An 18,755-nucleotide genomic window follows, 5' to 3' on the forward strand; every position below is an offset into this window, starting at 1 on the left:
CTGCCAAAAGTTATTTTAGCCAATATTGGAAGCTGAAAATTATATATGAGGATTGGAGGATGCTTACCAGATTTTAGATTTAATGAAGTTTTTACATGACAGTCAAAGTTGATGATACATATAGCTTACTCGATGATATGTTATACAAAGAAAATATATACTAAGATCACAGATGGATTATAGGCTCACTCCTAAAGCAAATTGGAAGAAATAATCTGACTCTATTAAATATGTGGGAGTTTTACATTGTAAGGGGTAAATAATTATCCTAACCAATGTTTCGTTCCCATTAGAGACATTTCATGATGTGATGCATATGGACCTTCATTGGAGCAATTAGTATCAAGGATGTTGATGTACAGATAAGCATTCTTATCTTTTACATTTTATCTGCTCATTGTAGTCTCTCTTCTATTTGTAATTCTATACATACTATAACGGTTATTTGCCTTGATTTTTACTTTGTGTTTGAGGATGTTCTTACAAGAAAAGAAGATTGGTACTTTACATATGTTGCCAAATATTGTGCAGACCTAATCTATTGATAGTAGTTCCAAAGACCCTAATGAACAAGATGGTTAAAGTGACGCCCTTGAAACAAACATCTTTGATGGTTGAGATTATGAGATCCTTCTACATTAAGAGGGCGTATGACACTTCCTCTAAAGCAACGCAGTAGCTTAGAAGATTGATATTCAGAGGGAGTCTAAAAATACATGTATGTGACTACATGATTTTGATGGGCCAACCCCTATATACATCATGAGGGAATAACAACTTATGTTGAAGGTTTAAAGATTAATATTAGATTAAGAGAGAGTCCGAGAGGCATCCTTGGTTGAAGAGAGCCTCAAAGGGAGTAACTACAAGACCTAACTTCCTAGGATCATTGTTCAAAGGGAGAAATTTTGAGATACAATCCTTTGTGGATGATATCTTCTCTATGAGGAGAAGTTCTAAGTGAATTCTTTGTGATGTGCTCTCCTCTATGAGAGAGAAGTCTAAGGTGAAAACCTTATTCCACCCTCTAGTAGTAGCTATGGTGGGTCCACCCTCTAACTTGGTTCATGGTGGATATTATGTGAGTTACTACATGATGGTGTGATTATGTCATGAAAGGTGACGATCTTTGATTGATGTATATATTTAGAGGGGAGCTATTGAAAGGTGACAATCTTATCAATAGCTGGACCTATTATCATAACAAAATACATTAAGTTGTTGTCCTAGAGTCCCGAAAGTTATGATAACGAATAGAAGGTAGCTATTGTAAGGTAACAATCTTATCAATAGTTGACCTATCTCCTAACACCAAATGTGTTGGAGCAAGTGTTATCTTGGTTCTTCGGGCCAGATTTTGCCAGACACCTTGATAACCAACTTATCATGGTTCTTCGGGCCGGATTTTGCTGAACACCATAAAAGTTGTTATGGTTCTTCAGGTTGGATCTTGTCGGACACCATAACTTAAATCTATTATAGACCACACTTAAAGTGGTATTTAAACTTATATTAAAGTTATAGAAATTGCTTAATTTGCCTCTTTGCTAAAAGAAAAAGTCTTAAGAAATTTAACCTCATTGTGAATCGTAGTCAATTCTATATATATAATATTGTTGTGAGATTTTCACACTATCACCCCAAAATTTTTGGGGACCCCTTTTTTGGGCAAGCCTTGCCAAATTTCGCAGGTGTTGGGAATTTTTCAGTTGCCTTAGCAAAATTTGGAGTTGTCCAGAGGTTTTTGAATTGGCGATTTTACACCTTGAATGCCTTTGGACCAGGGAAGGGATTTGGTTTGTTTTCACATAGTGCGAAACTTGATTTTCTAGAACATGTAATTTTGTCCTTAGGCCTAACAGGTTCAATCAACAACATTTTTTTGATGGCTAAAACGATATTTGGCAAGATAAAATTGCAAATTTTGGACTTAGAAGGATTTTGAAAATTTGATTTAATTGAACAAACTTGAACATTTTCAAAATGAATTTTAAATTTTGTCGTTTTTGGAAAATCTTGAAATTTTTTGGTGAAAAGAAATTTTTTATAGTGAAATTGAATTTAAAGTTTCAATTTTGATTCCCAGGAAAATGATTTATTTTGTTAAAAATTTGAAATTGTATTGCAAAATTGAAATTGGATTAAATTGCAAAATCTTATTAATTTGGTTGAAATTTTGCCTAGAGGATTTTAGAAATGTTACAGGAAATTGGTAATTTGGAATTGAAAATTGATTTTTTGCTTGCTAGATTAGCTTTTAATGTTATTTTAATTGCCAAAATGTTGTTGAATGGAAATTTTGACATCTCCTAAGCTTACCTTATTTCTATTTTGCAATTTTGGGTCAAACCGACAATTAAAGGGGTCAATTTCACTATGGTGCTTAGTTATTTTCATATTTTATTTAAAAGTGGGTCATTTTGGGGATCTAACTTAAGTTTTTGTTTCCCTCCAGGCAGGTCGGCCCACTCTGGAGACTAACAGGAGGATATAAGAGGCTTCCCCCCTCTTATTTCCCATTCATTTCCACTCCCTTTGCTAGAGATTGAGTGATTTTCTACTGTTGGGCAAATTTCTCCTTGGCACCGATTTTTGGAGGTCTAATTTTTTCCATGGCAGCGATTTCTTCCTAGAGGATGGGCGATTTCTGCCCTAAGGCGAATTTGGAGGTGAAGATCTGATTTTTGCAGAATTGAGCAATTTTAGGAAGCTTGATTTTCCTCCTAGGGCAGCAATTGTTTTCCTTTAGCTGGGGCGATTTTGTTTGGTGGAGAGACAAGGTGCTTTCAGGTCTGATTTTTTGCAATTGTGGGCGAATTTAGAAGGGGCAAAATTCTGATTAGGAGCAGACTTTTCTGCCCTAGAGCCGCGATTTTCCTTCTAGTTGGGCGATTTTGGCAAGGAGGTCAGAATTTGGTGAAAAAGGCAGATTTTTCCAAGTAATCCATTTGCCAGGGCATCACATTTTGGAGGACTTAAAGATCTAAATTTGAAGAGGCCCGATTGTTGGTAAAAGGTAGATTTAAAGATAGATTTTCGTTCATCTTTAGAGGTGAAGGTTGGTTTTATAGGCCGATTTTATTCCTTGTTCTTGCTTGGTTAGTTTCCCTTATCTTCTTCTTGCACTTTTCATCCACCACTTCATCATCTCCATTGATAGGTTGAAGTTGGGAGATATAAGTGTAGATTTCATGATAGGACATTTGGAGAGGCAGAAATAAGCAAGACCACCCTAGGATTTAAGTTGGGAGATATAAGTGTAGTCCATCCTAAGGTAATGAAGAGACAGAAATACGTGGTAGTCCTACCCCTAGGCTGGAAAGACGATTATAAATATAGAGATAGGACATTTGAAGAGGCAGAAATAAGTTACATTCCATCGATAGAAAGAAGTTGGGAGATTTATAAGTGTAGTCCATATCATTTAGAACGAAGAGGCAAAAATAAGTGTTTAGGATGGTGGATGTTAATACAAGCAAGAATCCAAAGGGAACAAATACCAAAAAAAGACAAGGAAGACACGATGCCTAAGACCACCTTCTTCTCGAAAGTGAGGCGAATAAGTGATACCAATATCAGTATGGTGAACATGGTACAGTTGAAGGATAGATAGAAGGAAGGACAATCCCCCATGGTAAAGAAGATCTACAAGAGCAGAATTGTACATGCGGTGGCTTTCCCTCCTACTTTGCCTTGTCAGAAATTGGTAATGGAGTGTGCATTCCAGTTTGATATTGTGACCAAGTCCATCATTTTTGATGAAGGGAAGAGAGTGTCGGCTAACATCAGCGGACAAGGGGTCAAAGAAGTATTCAATATTCCCCAACATAAAGACATGATAGTAATAATGATGGATCAAACAACCAAGTTCTTTTAGGATAATTAGGATGCCTACTTTTTTCATCTAAAACAGAATTGGTTACATGAAGGCAAGAAGGGAGTTACCAAGTTGACAAAGCTCACCAGGTCAGATTTCAAATCAGAGTATGGCAACCTTATTGTGCTTCTCAGCCAAATCATGGACATGGCTCAAGGTATGCAATTTGAGAACTAGATGTACTATTTTATTGATGAAATTAAAAATGGAAAGAGAGAGTTTGATTGGGTTAGAAATATAAGTGAAAATTTGGAGTTGCAACTAAGGACAATACAAATTCAAAAGCAATTCTACATGGGGTCCTACCTTTTCTATCTGATTGCAAGACTATATGAACATCCTGGACTTAAGGCCTTAGGAGTGATTGGTAATGGATTGGGGCAATGTTTGGTGCATGAGTGATTATAAGATGTTTTATGATGCCTTTGCTATGAAGACAGTATCGATATTACAAGGGATGCCTGCTAGGAGGCTCTCATCAGAAGCGGAAGCAACAGTTAAGAAGTATGGGAGTTGGTTCATCCAATTTCCGCAATTCACATATATTAGAGTAGCAGGAAGTACAATTTGTCCCAAGAGACTTCCAAGGTACCCACCCAACAGAATAGTTTTGATGGAGTTGGCCAAGCAACTTGAGCATTATGACAAGATGAAGAAACTTAAAGGTGAGATAGGGATTACCTTCTCATTTGGAATAGGCAATGATACTTGCCCCAATCCCGTCATTTTTGCAGCTACAGAGAAGGAGTTAGAGCAATATCATCTAGGATTGTATAGAGCAAGATAGGGATTCTATCCTAATCGTCTTATCAAGGCATCTAACGAAAAGACATTCAAACATGTTCATACTATAGAAGATTTTTGGGCCAATGCACAAGATGACTTTCATGTGAGGAAGCTAGCTTTCTCAAGATTGTCAATAGGCATGATGAGGGCAATCAGATGGAGAGGCCTTGATATTCCCAATCAGGTAGAAGATGATGAATATGTGCTAAGCGAAGATTATGATATAGCGGATGGAACAGAATTGGGTCTAGTGGATTGGGATGATCATCAAGATCCTTCCTTAGAGGTAGTTGCAAGGACAGTTGATCTACACACTGAGTCGTGGTACAATAAGAAGTTAAGGCAATTACAAATTCAGAAGGTGCGCCTTACTTATGAGAAGATGAAAGCGGAGGAAGAAGGTCTAGCGAATTCAATCAAACAAAAAGGTGGGGGCAGTAGCCAACAACAAAGAATAGTTAAGAGCAACAAGAGAAATTTGGAGGTTGAGAAAAGTAAAGAACATTAGAAGCCACCAGCAAAGAGACAAAATGCAACACCGTTAAGGGAGAGCATAATTGAGGCTAGGAGCCAAGGGGTTAATACAAGTGGACAAAGGGTCTCAGTAGAGGTGAGCTCTGATTCGAAATCAAGTAGTTACAATGACAGTACAGAATACTCTCCTCTCTCGAAGAACCAGCATGGAGATGATATGGCAGTCACTAGTGAACAAGAGGATAGACCAATTGATACTGAGGAAGTAAGCCAAGCACCTGAGGCTATTGGTGATGCTTTGCTAGTCGAAACGAATCTAGATTTGGCGAGATGCACTGCACCACTATGGTTAAGGCAAATGCTTATGCCAAGAGGCGAGGTGGTGATTGTCTGAACAGTTGAAGATATTCAAGGGTTAGTGGAAAAGGAAGATAGTGAGAAACAGAAACCAATTGCAAAAACGGTGGCAAAGGTAATCAGGAGTGATGATGAGGGTCACCGAAAAGTTCAAATTGCTATACCAAAGGTTAGCAAGGCAGTGGATGAGATTGTAGCCCAGGAATATGAGATAATAGAGCATAACTTGGGAAGAATCACAGATGACATGGAGTGTGAGGAGATCCAGGAAGGCATGGTTTCAATTAGAGAAAGATCGAGGAAGGCAAACGAGAGGATTGTAAAGTTGGAGGCCGAAAACAAGTATTAGAGAGATTGCCAACCTATCCAACAGTTGTATCAAGCAGCCCTTTCGCAAGACAGCGGGAGCAACATAGAAGAGATATCAGCTCAACTGTACAAAATCAAAGATTGGATCAGTGATATAATTTGAGATGGGCAAAATTTATTTCCTTCCTATATCTCGGCATTCAGGTCATTAGTAGCAATTAGAGACAAATTCAAAACATTTGAAGAGGTAGTGGAAGGATTTCCTTCTAGTCAAGGACTCAGCCATTCCTAGGCTACGGGCAATTATCGGGCTACTAAAGAGATATTTGGAGAGAACCAAGTTGGTGGATGAAGTAGGAATGAGTACAATGGAGTCTTGGTATGTAGCCTTGACCATCGGATTGAGGATACTTGAAGAGATACGAAATAAGATTGCACAACATAGCCCAAGCGTTGACATTTCCATTTCAACCATGATGAGCAATGTTGGGGTTGCACTTGATTTTGAAGATATCAAAGAGCAGAATGTCAATGAGACAGAGTTTGGATTGAGATTAGATGAGTTTGGGAAGGTTGTCATCAGGAAGAAGCATTTGGGCACCCTTGTCTCCCTCAATGCCTTTATCGGATATGCGAAAGAAAATGAGAAAGATCATGAGAAGACACTGCAAGCAGCAAGCAACATGATGAATTCAACTGAGCTCAAGATGAAGCACACGCCTTGCCCTCCCATAAAGGAAGTCAATGACAGGCTAGCCAAGTTCATTGCCTTGGCTAAGAAGATGAAAGAAAAGGGTAGAATTATATTAGAGAATCATTTGATGTAAGCCCAAGTGGCAAATTCGCCTTTCTTCTTGTGTAGGATAGGTGTGTGATTCTGATTGGCTACCATTTTGGTGCCTTCTCATTGGTTGCCACTTTTCCTTTTTTTCATTGGTCCATTGATGAGGTGGCATCTTCTCATTGGCCGATGGGGTGGCAACTCTAGTTAAGGTTTCCAGGATTTGATCTGGATTGTTGATTTTGCCTCTTAATCTCTACCGTTGGTTGTATTTTTGGCCCCTATATAAGGCCATTTTCCCTCATTTGTAAAAGGTTGAAGAAAATTGTTGATTAAGATAGTACCAAAATTGCTTCTCTTTATCATTGTTGTGTCTTGCATGGTGATTAAGAACACTTGGTGTTATTGCATGGTTTCTACTTCCAATAGTTAAACTTAAATTCTATTGAAGTTGTTAAAGTAGATTTTATTTTAAGAAAGTTGTTAAGCAAGAGTAAGAATAGATGGATAGTTGTATGGTGATATTAGTGAATGTTTGATAGGGATCCATAAACTAGGCCACTAGCATCCTAGCAGCCTGTTAGGAAGCCTTGCGTGGTAATCTAGTCTTTTTTTCCTTGAATCATTGCATCTATGGAGGTAGCGCCGCTAGTAAGCTTTCATCAAATTTGGTCCCCGTCCATCTGCTAATCGTTCCATTCATAGGAGTAGAAGTAAAGTAGTAAGTCGTTTAGTACTTGGAGTTCGTTCAAGAAGAAAGTTAGAAAATTCGAGCATTGATAATGCACAAACCCTCCATCACCGCCATCAACATTATTTGGCACTAATATACGTTATAAAGCTAGATTTCATCACCATCACAACAAAAGTTCCACATCCTTGAAAGAACAATGTAAGCCCGCCTACATGATTAACCAGCAAATCACATTAATATAACTAAGTTAGTATCCACAGGTGTAAGGAACCTTGGAGTTTTTCTCATGTTCTTCATGAGTATTTACTTTTCAAGAGAGGGTTGAGTGTTTGGTATTCTATATCAAGTATTCAATTGTTATATGTTATGTAGTGGTACAAAACTGACATCAACAAATATATGTGTGTGTTGATGGATTTATGTTGATATCCTTAAATATGCCATTCTAGAAATATCATACTAAGATGATATCTCTTCGTATACTCAAGAACATAATATGTTCTATATCAATCCTTCCTAATTGTAAGAATTTGGCTTAGGCCAGAATTCACCCAAGAACTAAAGAACTCAACACAACCACACAGTAGACCAAAATAGACAGAGTATGATCAAAATGACGATATTCATTCAATATGCCAGCTTGAGAGTACAATAGGAGTGCCTGTATATAAAGGCCTCAAGAGAGCTTCTAGAATACATGGAAGTCAACATCATGATATGTCATACAACCAGGCACATGTCCACCAGATATGGGTTATCCTCCATTGAGCACGGGATTAAGTGCAATGATGTGAGGATAAGCCTACAATGGTGTAGCATGCAAATCAATGGTGTAGACAACATGTGCTAAATGAGGAGTGCGGATAACTGTGTTGTCAACATGACAACTCAGTGAATGATGCATACTCCTATGTTGTAAACACCATGTGCATAATTAGAGTTGCGTAACTCAATGAGAGTACACAAACTCTTAAGTGTCTCACCTAAAATAATAATAAAATAATGCAAAATAATTAAATAATGCATTAGCCTAAGTAAACTTAAGTAAGCGTAATAAGTAAATACTTATTTACACCAACACCCCCCCTTAAGTGCAACTTAGGGGAATGCCCTTAAGCTTACGAAATCTAGGATGCAATGCAAAATGGGTCTCGACTACTAGGCCATGCTAGGTACCCATATACATAATGATATGCGATCTCCCATAAAGCGGGGAAAGAGGGAAAACCTCATGGGAAAAACCCTCCCCCAAAAAGAGATAAAGGGGATGCATGGATGGATGGAGTAATCAAGACCCCCCCATTACGACATACATCCAGTATATACATAAGAGAATGATGAGAAGAGGAAGAGAGACAGGATAGGCTCCCCCCCCCCCCAAAGAAGAATGCCCAACAGTGATTGCTCCGATGAAGAAGTTAATCCAAGACTGCAGAATGGTGTTCCTCCCCTTAGGAAGAAACAATGCCAAGGGTACAAATGAGACACTTCCGCTGTGTGTGGAAAGAATCTCATGGAAAAGTGATGTCTCTTAAACCTGCTCAACTGACTAAAGAACCTATCCCAAAGAAATGTCTATCTCTGCAACTGATGAAGAACCCTGCTGCAACTGTTGATCATAAGTATCCACAATCACTTCAACCTGTGAGGATCAATCATGTAGAGAATGAACAAGAGAGTTGGATGGATCCCTCGTGACAACTGAAGAAGGTAATTTTGCATCAAGAAGAAGAGGCAAATCATCAATACTGTCCCCCAAATCTGTCACTAAACGTGTATCTGGAAGACTAGATGTACCCTGTTGTTCTAGATCTATCACTATGGCTATGTATGCATGTGGACTAAACTAATGAAGTGACCTCTCATTGCAACTATAGATAGAACCCCACCTGTTTGAATCTGTTGAAGCATTATCGTTGGTGTCATTATCAAGTTCCACACTGTATGATGTGCGAAGAGGAGTAGAGGACAAGCTGGGTGAACTGTCCTCAAAATGTACATCCTTCTCCACAAATATTTGATGTGTCTCTGGATCTAGAAGTCTGTATGCCTTCACACTATCTTCATAACCAATGAGAGTACAAGGCCGAGATGACTGTGCCTTGCATCCCCTAGAGGATGTGTTTGCCCATGCAGGACAACCGAAGACTCTAAAGTGTGTCACAATAGGTTTCTGCCGCACCATGCCTCAAAAGGAGTTTTGTCATCTAAGGCTGGATGAGGAGAACGATTAAGAATGTGAGTGGCAATGGAGATTGCTTCGACTTCTAATGATGGATCTAGAGACTTGGCATGAATCATGCAACTTGCCATAGACTTAAGAGTGCGGATCCTCAAAGCTGCAACATCTGTCTTATGCGGATTGAATGTTGGCAGAGTCTGAAGATCAATGCCCTCGAGTCTACAAAAGTCCATAAGTCTTCTATTCACATACATGCTTCCATTGTCCATTTAGAGTACTTTGATGGCTTTTCTAGATTTCTGTTCTACATGAGTCTTGAAGGCTAGAAATGTGTCCAACACTTCATTCTTGTTATGTAGAAAGTAGACCCAAGTGAACCTCGAAAAGTCATCAACGAAGGTCAGTATGTAGCGACCCTGGCAGAATGCAAAAGGACTTGCTAATACCATGTGAACCATCTGTAGAACACCAATTGCTCTAGAAGACTTCCCTCTCTGTAACTTCCCCTCTGGATGCATATCCATTGAATCTATTGAACACTCACCCTTAGAAAAGTTGATTTGAGGTAGACCTTTCACCATGTGGTATGTGCAAAGTTGTTGAAGATAGCGGTAGTCAAGATGACCATACCGCTCATGCCATAATTGCATGTTTGAATTCGATTGAGATAACAAGGCCTTTGAAGGAGACTTGGGTACAAAATGAGAGAAAGAGTACAACCTTTTGTTATGATTCACTTTCCCCACTACAACCAAGGAATCATCTTTAAGACTATGCACCTTTACTGAGTCTGGAAGGAACTCAACTCTATGTCCATCTCCAAGGTAAGTGATTTGGTAGATTGAGAGGAGATTTGAACTGAGGTTTGGAACATAGAGAACCTCTTGAAACTCTCCATTTTCCATTTCCACGTTTCCTTTTCCTTCAACTTCCATTTTGCTATCATTTCCCATGAAGATGTGCAGTACCTTGGACTGCATTATTGAAGAAAAATCCTCCTTTGAAGAACCCATGTGATATGAGGCGCCTGAGTCAAATATCCATTCCTTTGAAGAGTTCAAATTAGCCATGAGTGGTTGCCCTTTGTCCTTTGAATCTGAAGACGACCCTTTATCCTTGTAAGCATTAGGCAATGGAAGATTATGTTTCTTAATGATGTTCGTCAATTCATCAATCTTCTTGAGATAACACTCATGCTCTTCATGACCCGATTTTTTGCAATAAGCACACTTCTTCTTCTCCTTATTGTTGTCCCCCTTCTTGTGGGAATTTGAAGACTTGCCTTGTTGATTGGATTGAGGTGTTGTCTTTTCTGCATCCTCAAATTTGTCCTTCTTCCATTTCTTCTTACCCTTTTCTTTATTTGAAGACTATCCAGCTGAGAACCCTCATTGTTGGCCACCAATGCTTTGGACTAAGGTGATTTGAGAATCCCCATTGATTTCAGCTTCTTTTCTTCATCATCCAACAATTTAGCATATTCATCAAAAGTGACTTTCTTGTAGGCTGACCCTAAGGTAGTCTTTGAGGTGTTAAAAGAAGATACAAATGTGGAATACTCCGATGGCAGCTTGTTATGTATGAGATAGATCAGTCTGTCATCTTTGATAGAACTCCCACAATTAGTAAGCTTTGTCCTTAATTCATTCACCTTGATGATGAAATCCTGTATTGAGTCATATGACTTAGGATCTAAGGATACAACCTCATCTTCAATCTTGAAAACATCCTCTTCAGACACTTTACCATAGAGGTTTTCGAGGGTATCACAAGCTTCCTTGGATGTAGTACACTTCTTGATTTGATACATGATCTTATCATCTACCCCCAAACAAATATCACCTAGGGCTTTCCTATCCATTGCTACCCAAGCTGAAATATCACTATCCGAAACTTTATCACCTGCTGGTTTAGGAAGAGTACCATCTACATATTGTGAAACTCCATTGTGAATTAAGTGATACAACATTTTGATTCACCACAAAGCATAGTTATGAGGAGTTAATTTAGGAAACTTAAAGTTGCCAATAATGCAAAAAATGAAAGAAAAGTGCAAAAAAAAGAGAACACAACACCAAGAACGCCCCCCGTTTTCACTAAATCAAGAAACCCCCCAAAATAGATGCTTTGGGCACTTTATCAGTAGTGCGATTACAATGGGCCACTTGCCAATTTTGGCCTTCGTGGACTTCTGATTTTGCTTGTTACAACCTCTTAATGGAGTACAAATCTGAAACTTTACAATGTGCTACAATTCTGAAGCATTACAAAGCAAAGAAAGGCCCTATTGCTGAAAGTGACAATTTTGTCCACACAACCCTATTATCTGATACCAGATATGGAAAGTAAACAAAAAATAACACACTTTCAAAAAAAACAAAACCTGTTTTTGACTCCAAATGTGCCCATACGGAGTGTTTGAAGTTGCAAAATGTAGGATTATGCAGGTACAGTTGCCAAAAAACACAATTTTTGAACAATCCTTGCACCAAAACCAGAAAATAGTTGCACCACTGAAAAATTTAGAAAATTCTACCCAATTTCAAAAAAAATCGCACCTGATTTGGAGTCCAGATGTCCGAGTTATGGCCTCTCAAAGTTGGACTGCGAAAACCAAAATGAATCTGGAGAGGGGTTGCATCAGCGAATGATGGGGTTAAATTTGATGGTCATATGGCCGTCGTAGTAGTTATAATTTTCTCTGTTTTGATGTCCAGATGGCCGTCAATTTTAGTACAGTGGATTGATGATGTCAGCAAAAAATGTCAGGGCCTGGTGACGTGGCAGATGACGTGTCCACGTACTGTACGGAACCATACGGAGTGCATGGAAAAATCCAACGTGTCAGGGTGCTCGAATGCTGATTGGATGACGTGTATAGGATGATGTGTTGCGTGCGTTGGCAAGCAGTACAGCGTGGCAAGTTTCATGCCAAGTGTCAGGCACCAAGTGGATGCTACAAATGATGACGCAACAGTGTAGGATTTTGCCGTGTGGCAGCATCGCTGTCAATGCGAGCATGTCTGTGAATGCTACATGCCTGCGGGGTAATGTGTGTCGGATGTTGCAGCAGTCACCGCTAGCAGAGAATATGCACCGGAATTTGGGTACTTGTTGCTGGAAAATTGTCGGAATATGCCCTGAATGCTGCTGCTGGTTTCAAGTTTGCAATTGGCGGGTTTTAACTGCAGGTTGCCGCCGATGGGTTTTTCCCGTGCCGAATTTTGTGGGATTTATCCCACATTCGTTAGGATTGGAGTGAGAACAGTGTTTAAAACACTTAGTGCATAACAGTTAAACCAAAAGCCCGCTTGACATTGAGGGGCTTTGTCAGGATAGGTGCCAAAAATTTCAATGCTCCGGTGGTGCAGATTTGTTGAATGGGCCGCTCTGTTGAGCGCAGATTTGATGCCGGAATTCGCAGGTGTACGGCCACGGATTATATCCCAAATTTGATTAATGGGTCGCAGATAAAATTAAACCTACAATAAATTAATCCGAAAAATTCCACCAAACACAACTATAGAGCCGAGTCGAGGTGTCACTTCCCCGTTCGTTAAAAAAAATTCTCTTCTTGGAGTATATAAAAAATTCCGAAAATAACAATTCAAAAAATGCCCAAAAATGGCAGCAATAGATTAATTCAAATCCGAAAATCAAACAATCAGATCAATGAAATGACCATACCCGAACTGCAAATCGGGGCCTCCGGGTTCCGATTTGCAAAAAAAATTTGCCTCACGATCAACTTTCACCCAACATAGGCAAATTTATAGTCGAGCTTCACCAAATCGATGCTCCAGACGCAACAGTGAGGTCAAATCTGGCTCTAGACGCTACCAATTTCTGTGGATCCTTTGGATTCGTGTCGAGGTGCTAAAGCATGAACGGTCTCAATCGGCTATGTGCAGAGAATCTCCCTCAGCTCTGATACCATGTAAGAATTTGGCTTAGGCCAGAATTCACCTAAGCACTAAAGAACTCAACACAAGCACACAGTAGACCAAAATAGACAGAGTATGATCAGAATGACGATATTTATTCAATATGCCAGCTTGAGAGTACACTAGGAGTGCCTGTATATAAAGGCCTCAGGAGAGCTTCTAGAATGCATAGAAGTCAGCATCATGATATGTCATACAACCAGGCACATGTCCACCAGATATGGGTTATCCTCAATTGAGCACGGGATTAAGTGCGATGATGTGAGGATAAGCCTACAATGGTGTAGCACGCAAATCAATGGTGTAGACAACATGTGCTAAATGAGGAGTGCGGATAACTGTGTTGTCAATATGACAACTCAGTGAATGATGCATATTCCTGTGTTGTAGACACCGTGTGCAAAATTAGAGTTGCGTAACTCAATGAGAGTACACAAACTCCTAAGTGTCTCACCTAAAACAATAATAAAATAATGCAAAATAATTAAATAATGCATTAACCTAAGTAAACTTAAGTGTAATAAGTAAATACTTATTTACACCAACAGTAATTAAGAGGGAGTGTTAAGTTGTAGTTACTGTCATATTGATATGATCATAAGATTCATTATTGATGGTAAATTATCATTAGATAAATATTCTTTTATACACACACACACACAAACTAATAATGCTTAACTATAGAGACATGTCTCTTCCTCTCATATTTATGAGTCCTCAAATCTGCATTTGGAAAGTATCTATAACAGTGGCAATATAATTACATTTGCAGAAATGATCCGTGTCACTTAACAGTTTCAAATAATCACTGCTATATTGTTTTATCAAAAAAGTTACTAACGATATCGCTTCTTCGTTAAATACACATTCACTGCATTTAGTAATACTAAATTTCTTGATTCCAGTTGTTTGATTGGGTAATTTCAAACCAAACTTTGTATCAACTCCCCATGCTTTGTATTAACTACTGCACAAAATGCTACCTTCTGAGATTATTGCAAACCAAGCTTGTTTCAAATAATCATTGCTAAATTGTTTTATCAAAAAAGTTATTAACGATATCGCTTCTTCCTTAAATACACATTCACTGCATTTAGTAATACTAAATTTCTTGATTCTAGTTGTTTGATTGGGTATTTTCATGTCGCAGACATGACACAATGCCTCTCTAATCCTAGAACTAGAATAATTATAATAAGCCCATATTCCAGCCCTTCTCATTTGAGAAATGGGGCACTCTAATACCATGATAGTTTTAAATAGCTGCACACAAACAATATTATATTGATATTTCACTTCATTCAATACATATTACACTTATATTAAAAAATTACTGTTCAACATTATATAAACCTCTACCTAAATATAGAAATTTAATGTCCAACATTATACAGACCACCACCTAATTACATGAGTAGTTGTAACAACTCAAAATGCTACAAACACTAATACAACGAAATATAACAATATTATACTAACCAATAAACACAATATTCAAACCATGTTAACAAAATATAAATAATTTTACAATATGATAATCCTAATAACCAATGCGAGGACTAATTCTCAACAGTCTCGAGCGCCCTTTATTGATAATATGCTATAATTTTTCAAGACCTTAACAGAGTTGGAGATATTCATTCAACAAGCATGACCAAGGTTTAAGAAATTTCCAATAGGAAATCTAATAGGCAAGAGCATTACTTTAGAACACTAAAAAAATTGAAGTACCTATACATAAAGAATGGATAGTGTAGATTTGGGTTCCTTGCTCTTTCATGTGCAAAAGAATAACATTTGCAAGTTGCCATAACTACAGTGAATTTTCACTGCAAATGGAAAAATCCTGTTTCCTCAATATAATTTTGATCGCATGGTTTGAAACTAAGGCAGATTCCTTTTTGCCTTAATAGTTTTGCAACAAAAAAAATATTTAAACTAGGTTTTTCAGTAGCTTGGAAAGTTTGAGCACTAGGTGTTGTATGATCACACCACATCATTCATCATCTAATGATGCACAAGGATTCATGGTTTTCTATGAATATTTTCTTAGGCAGGTCCCCAAAGTTGCACCATTTGAGTGTGGCAGGCCAATCGCTCATTTTACAATGCCAAAGTCCGTGTTGGCTATAAGCCCCAACTCTCATTTCCTTGGGTTTTGTCCATGAGGCTTCCTAACAAATGCCACATTGCATGCTTCTCGGACATCAAGGCAGAAGGTTACAGTACTTCCCTCCCATAGTAGTATGATTTGTCTAAAATGCTAGGTCAATCAAGGTCAAACAGCCCACAACAAGTGGAGCCCATATATATATATATATATATAGATATGCGTGTGTGTGTATAGATACAGATATAGATATATATGTATGTATACACACACACACACACACACACACACACACACATATCTATAGATATAGATATATATGTGTATATATAGACATATACACACATAGATATACACATATATATCTATATACACATATATATCTATGTGTGTATATGTATATATATACACATATATATCTATATCTATATCTATATCTATATCTATATCTATATCTATAGATATATATGTGTGTGTGTATATATCTATACACACACATATATATATAAAGAAATGCAAGAAATATACAAAAACAAATCATTTGATGGTATGACTATGATACTTCACCCTTCATCAAAATTCAAGATATTTCAAAATTCATATGATATATCATATATCAATATGTGTTTGTCCAACATTAGAGTTTAGTCTTAGACAATAAGTTCAAATAGGTTATGTTCCAAAATGAGTTGTGAATGCCTTAAAATTCACCTTTAGGGTTTCATAGGAAAAACTAACTTTAAAAAATCAAGTTAGGCACATGCATAATAGGGAACTTAAGTTGTTTTTGGGTTTTTCTTCACATTATTGGCTGCTAGGCCTATACGTGCTGCTTGGTGCTTCCGGAAGCCCTATGGAAACTGGCAGGAAGCTAGCCACAGGCTTCCACATGTATCCGGAAGCTTGTGGCTAGCTTCCTGCCAGCTTCCACAGGGCTTCCAGAAGCACCAAGCATCCGTCCGCTTCGGATGCGGAAGCATGGCCTATGCAAGAAGAATCGGTATCTGAGCTTGATAGTAATTGAACCCAGCAACTAGTTATTGAAGCTTGAAGCATCTATACGCACTTTATATGCCTTTCAAATACGAAAAATGCAAACATTCAATGAGGATTTTGCTGCTCATTTTCAAATCTCTGCCGTTGTGCAGGTAGGTTTTGAGAAGCTCTCCAAGTCCAGCAGCCACCTCTCCTAGTGCAACAATCTATCCCATCCACCCTAACTATTGCATCTATAGAGCAAAGAGATTGAATTCAAAATTGAACACCTTCATCTATCTAAGAAGTACTCCAACAAACAAGATGTGCATTCATGCCTGCCATTCTTCTTAGTCTTGGCTTTTTTTGCCACACACCTCCAACAGGATTTCTTCTTCCACCAGATTCAAACTCAAATTCTTGACATTTTGGAGGGAAATTCTATTGTGGACTGAGAATTTTCTGTAAATAACATAGTAACACGGGGACGCGTCCCCCCCCTTTTTGCCCGACGTCTCGGAGACTTCAACGCACCGGAGACTTGGGGACTCCGTCTCCCCGTCCCCAGCGGTGCCACTAGATTCCACCACCTCCACCGAGGATGGGGGACATCCTGCTATTCACTATTTGCAAATTCGACTATTTATGTTTAATGTTCGATGTTCCAATTCAATGCAATGTTTCAAGTATTCACTCTTTTACATCTTTACATCCTATATTGCAATACATATTTTCATAACTAACATTTTTAAATACCATATGCATAGATATATACACTGCTCTTGTCCCCTGCCGCCGTCCCCCCACCGTCCCCCCGCCGTCCCCAAATTAAGGCCCCTCTGTCCCCCCGTCCCGGAAACTTGTCCCCTCGTTTCGCCGTCCCCCCGTCCCCCAGGGTGGTGTAACTATGGTAAATAAAGGCCTATGTTCCAAATTGTAATCAGACCTTGCTTTGCATAGATGAGCTCTAAGAGCCTTCAACACATGTTGCTTTCTCTGTTCTTTTATAATTAGGCTCCAAGGGAACCTCTGTATATTTGTCCCAAATGCATGGCCTTTCATCTTGTATATTGTTAAATCATATGTTTTGAAGGAATAAATATAAATTGTGGAGATTCTAGCAGTTCTAAGGCTTATTTGTTATGAATAGATCATATGGTGGATGCTTATGAATGCGTTTTTATTCTTCTATTGCTTATTGTACCATGAGTTGCAATGGCTTGGGAAGGATTGCAAAAGAATATCTATTACGGACCTTTTAACTTCAGTTATTTATATTTTGCATCCCTCCCCTTTTCCCCTCTGTCAATCAGGCTTAGAGCTTGAATAGAAAAGGAGCCTGATTTTCATTCCTCAAGACTGACTTGCCTATTTGTCACATATCTACAAGATTGGCCATGCTTGATGATCCCTACATAGCTCAATCATTGTGAAAAGACATCTAGGCTGTCAAAAATTACCATTAATGATTGAAATGCTCGATAAATCAATGGAATATGAAATACAATAGCACACTCAATTACAGTGCGTGTTTGATAAAGTTGATTGACATTCTAAGTCTGGCAAAGTACCCTTCCCCCCCAAAAAAAAAAGTGTTTTTTTCATAGTTGTAGCCCCTGGAGCTTTAGTTGTACTTGTTGGATATGCCCATTTGCAATAAAAAAACAGTAATATTCTGTTAATTTGTGTCAACTCTCAGGTCAACTCAATTCATTTCTAACATAATGTAATCTGGCTTTATAGTTGAATATAATGAATACCTTATAAAATGAATAATTTGAATTTCCTTTATTTTCCAAATGTTCCCTTTTTCAAATTGTCATCCCCAAACAATGGCTTCTTATCCCCATCCCGGAAACACCAGGGAATATATGTTTAAAGATAAGTTCCAAGATCCCATTCAAAAAAAAGTGACTAAGCGTTAATAAGCTTTTCTATGAAATTCTAGAACTCTTAAGGTGTCAGAATTCAGAATTAAACACAATCAGTCCAAATAATTTGCCCTAGTCAAAAGGTAGTACAAGTTATAATAATATTTACTTGACCCGTCTGATGCTGCATGGTGCCCTTTACAGTTGCAAGACGCTTCTTTTCTTCTACCCTCTTGACTTTCGAGATTTGGATGGTTCTCAAATGATTGTTTTCTTTTCCAGCAAACCCCTGGTTTTGAAGCATGCCAACCTTGCGTTGAGACAGGACTGCATTTTGTACATTCTGTAGAGGTTTTCTAGATGCCTGTGATGAAAGAAAAAGTTTTTAAAATGGA

At 38.3% G+C, this 18,755-nt stretch overlaps 1 protein-coding gene across 2 annotated transcripts in view; it reads right to left on the reverse strand.

The window, feature by feature from the left end:
* The window catches only part of LOC149563504 (uncharacterized), a 102,971-nt gene that overhangs the window by 81,556 nt on the left and 2,660 nt on the right, over positions 1–18,755 (reverse strand). For both annotated transcript variants that reach the window (XM_089826721.1, XM_089826720.1), the window contains exon 6: positions 18,530–18,724. In XM_089826721.1, coding sequence (XP_089682847.1) covers positions 18,530–18,724 — 195 coding nt within the window. The remainder of the gene's footprint in view (positions 1–18,529; positions 18,725–18,755) is intronic.

The sequence above is a fragment of the Cupressus sempervirens genome, chromosome 4, assembly GCF_028749045.1.
Source record: "Cupressus sempervirens isolate cs-2001-9-10 chromosome 4, ASM2874904v1, whole genome shotgun sequence".
NCBI classification, from domain to species: domain Eukaryota; kingdom Viridiplantae; phylum Streptophyta; class Pinopsida; order Cupressales; family Cupressaceae; genus Cupressus; species Cupressus sempervirens.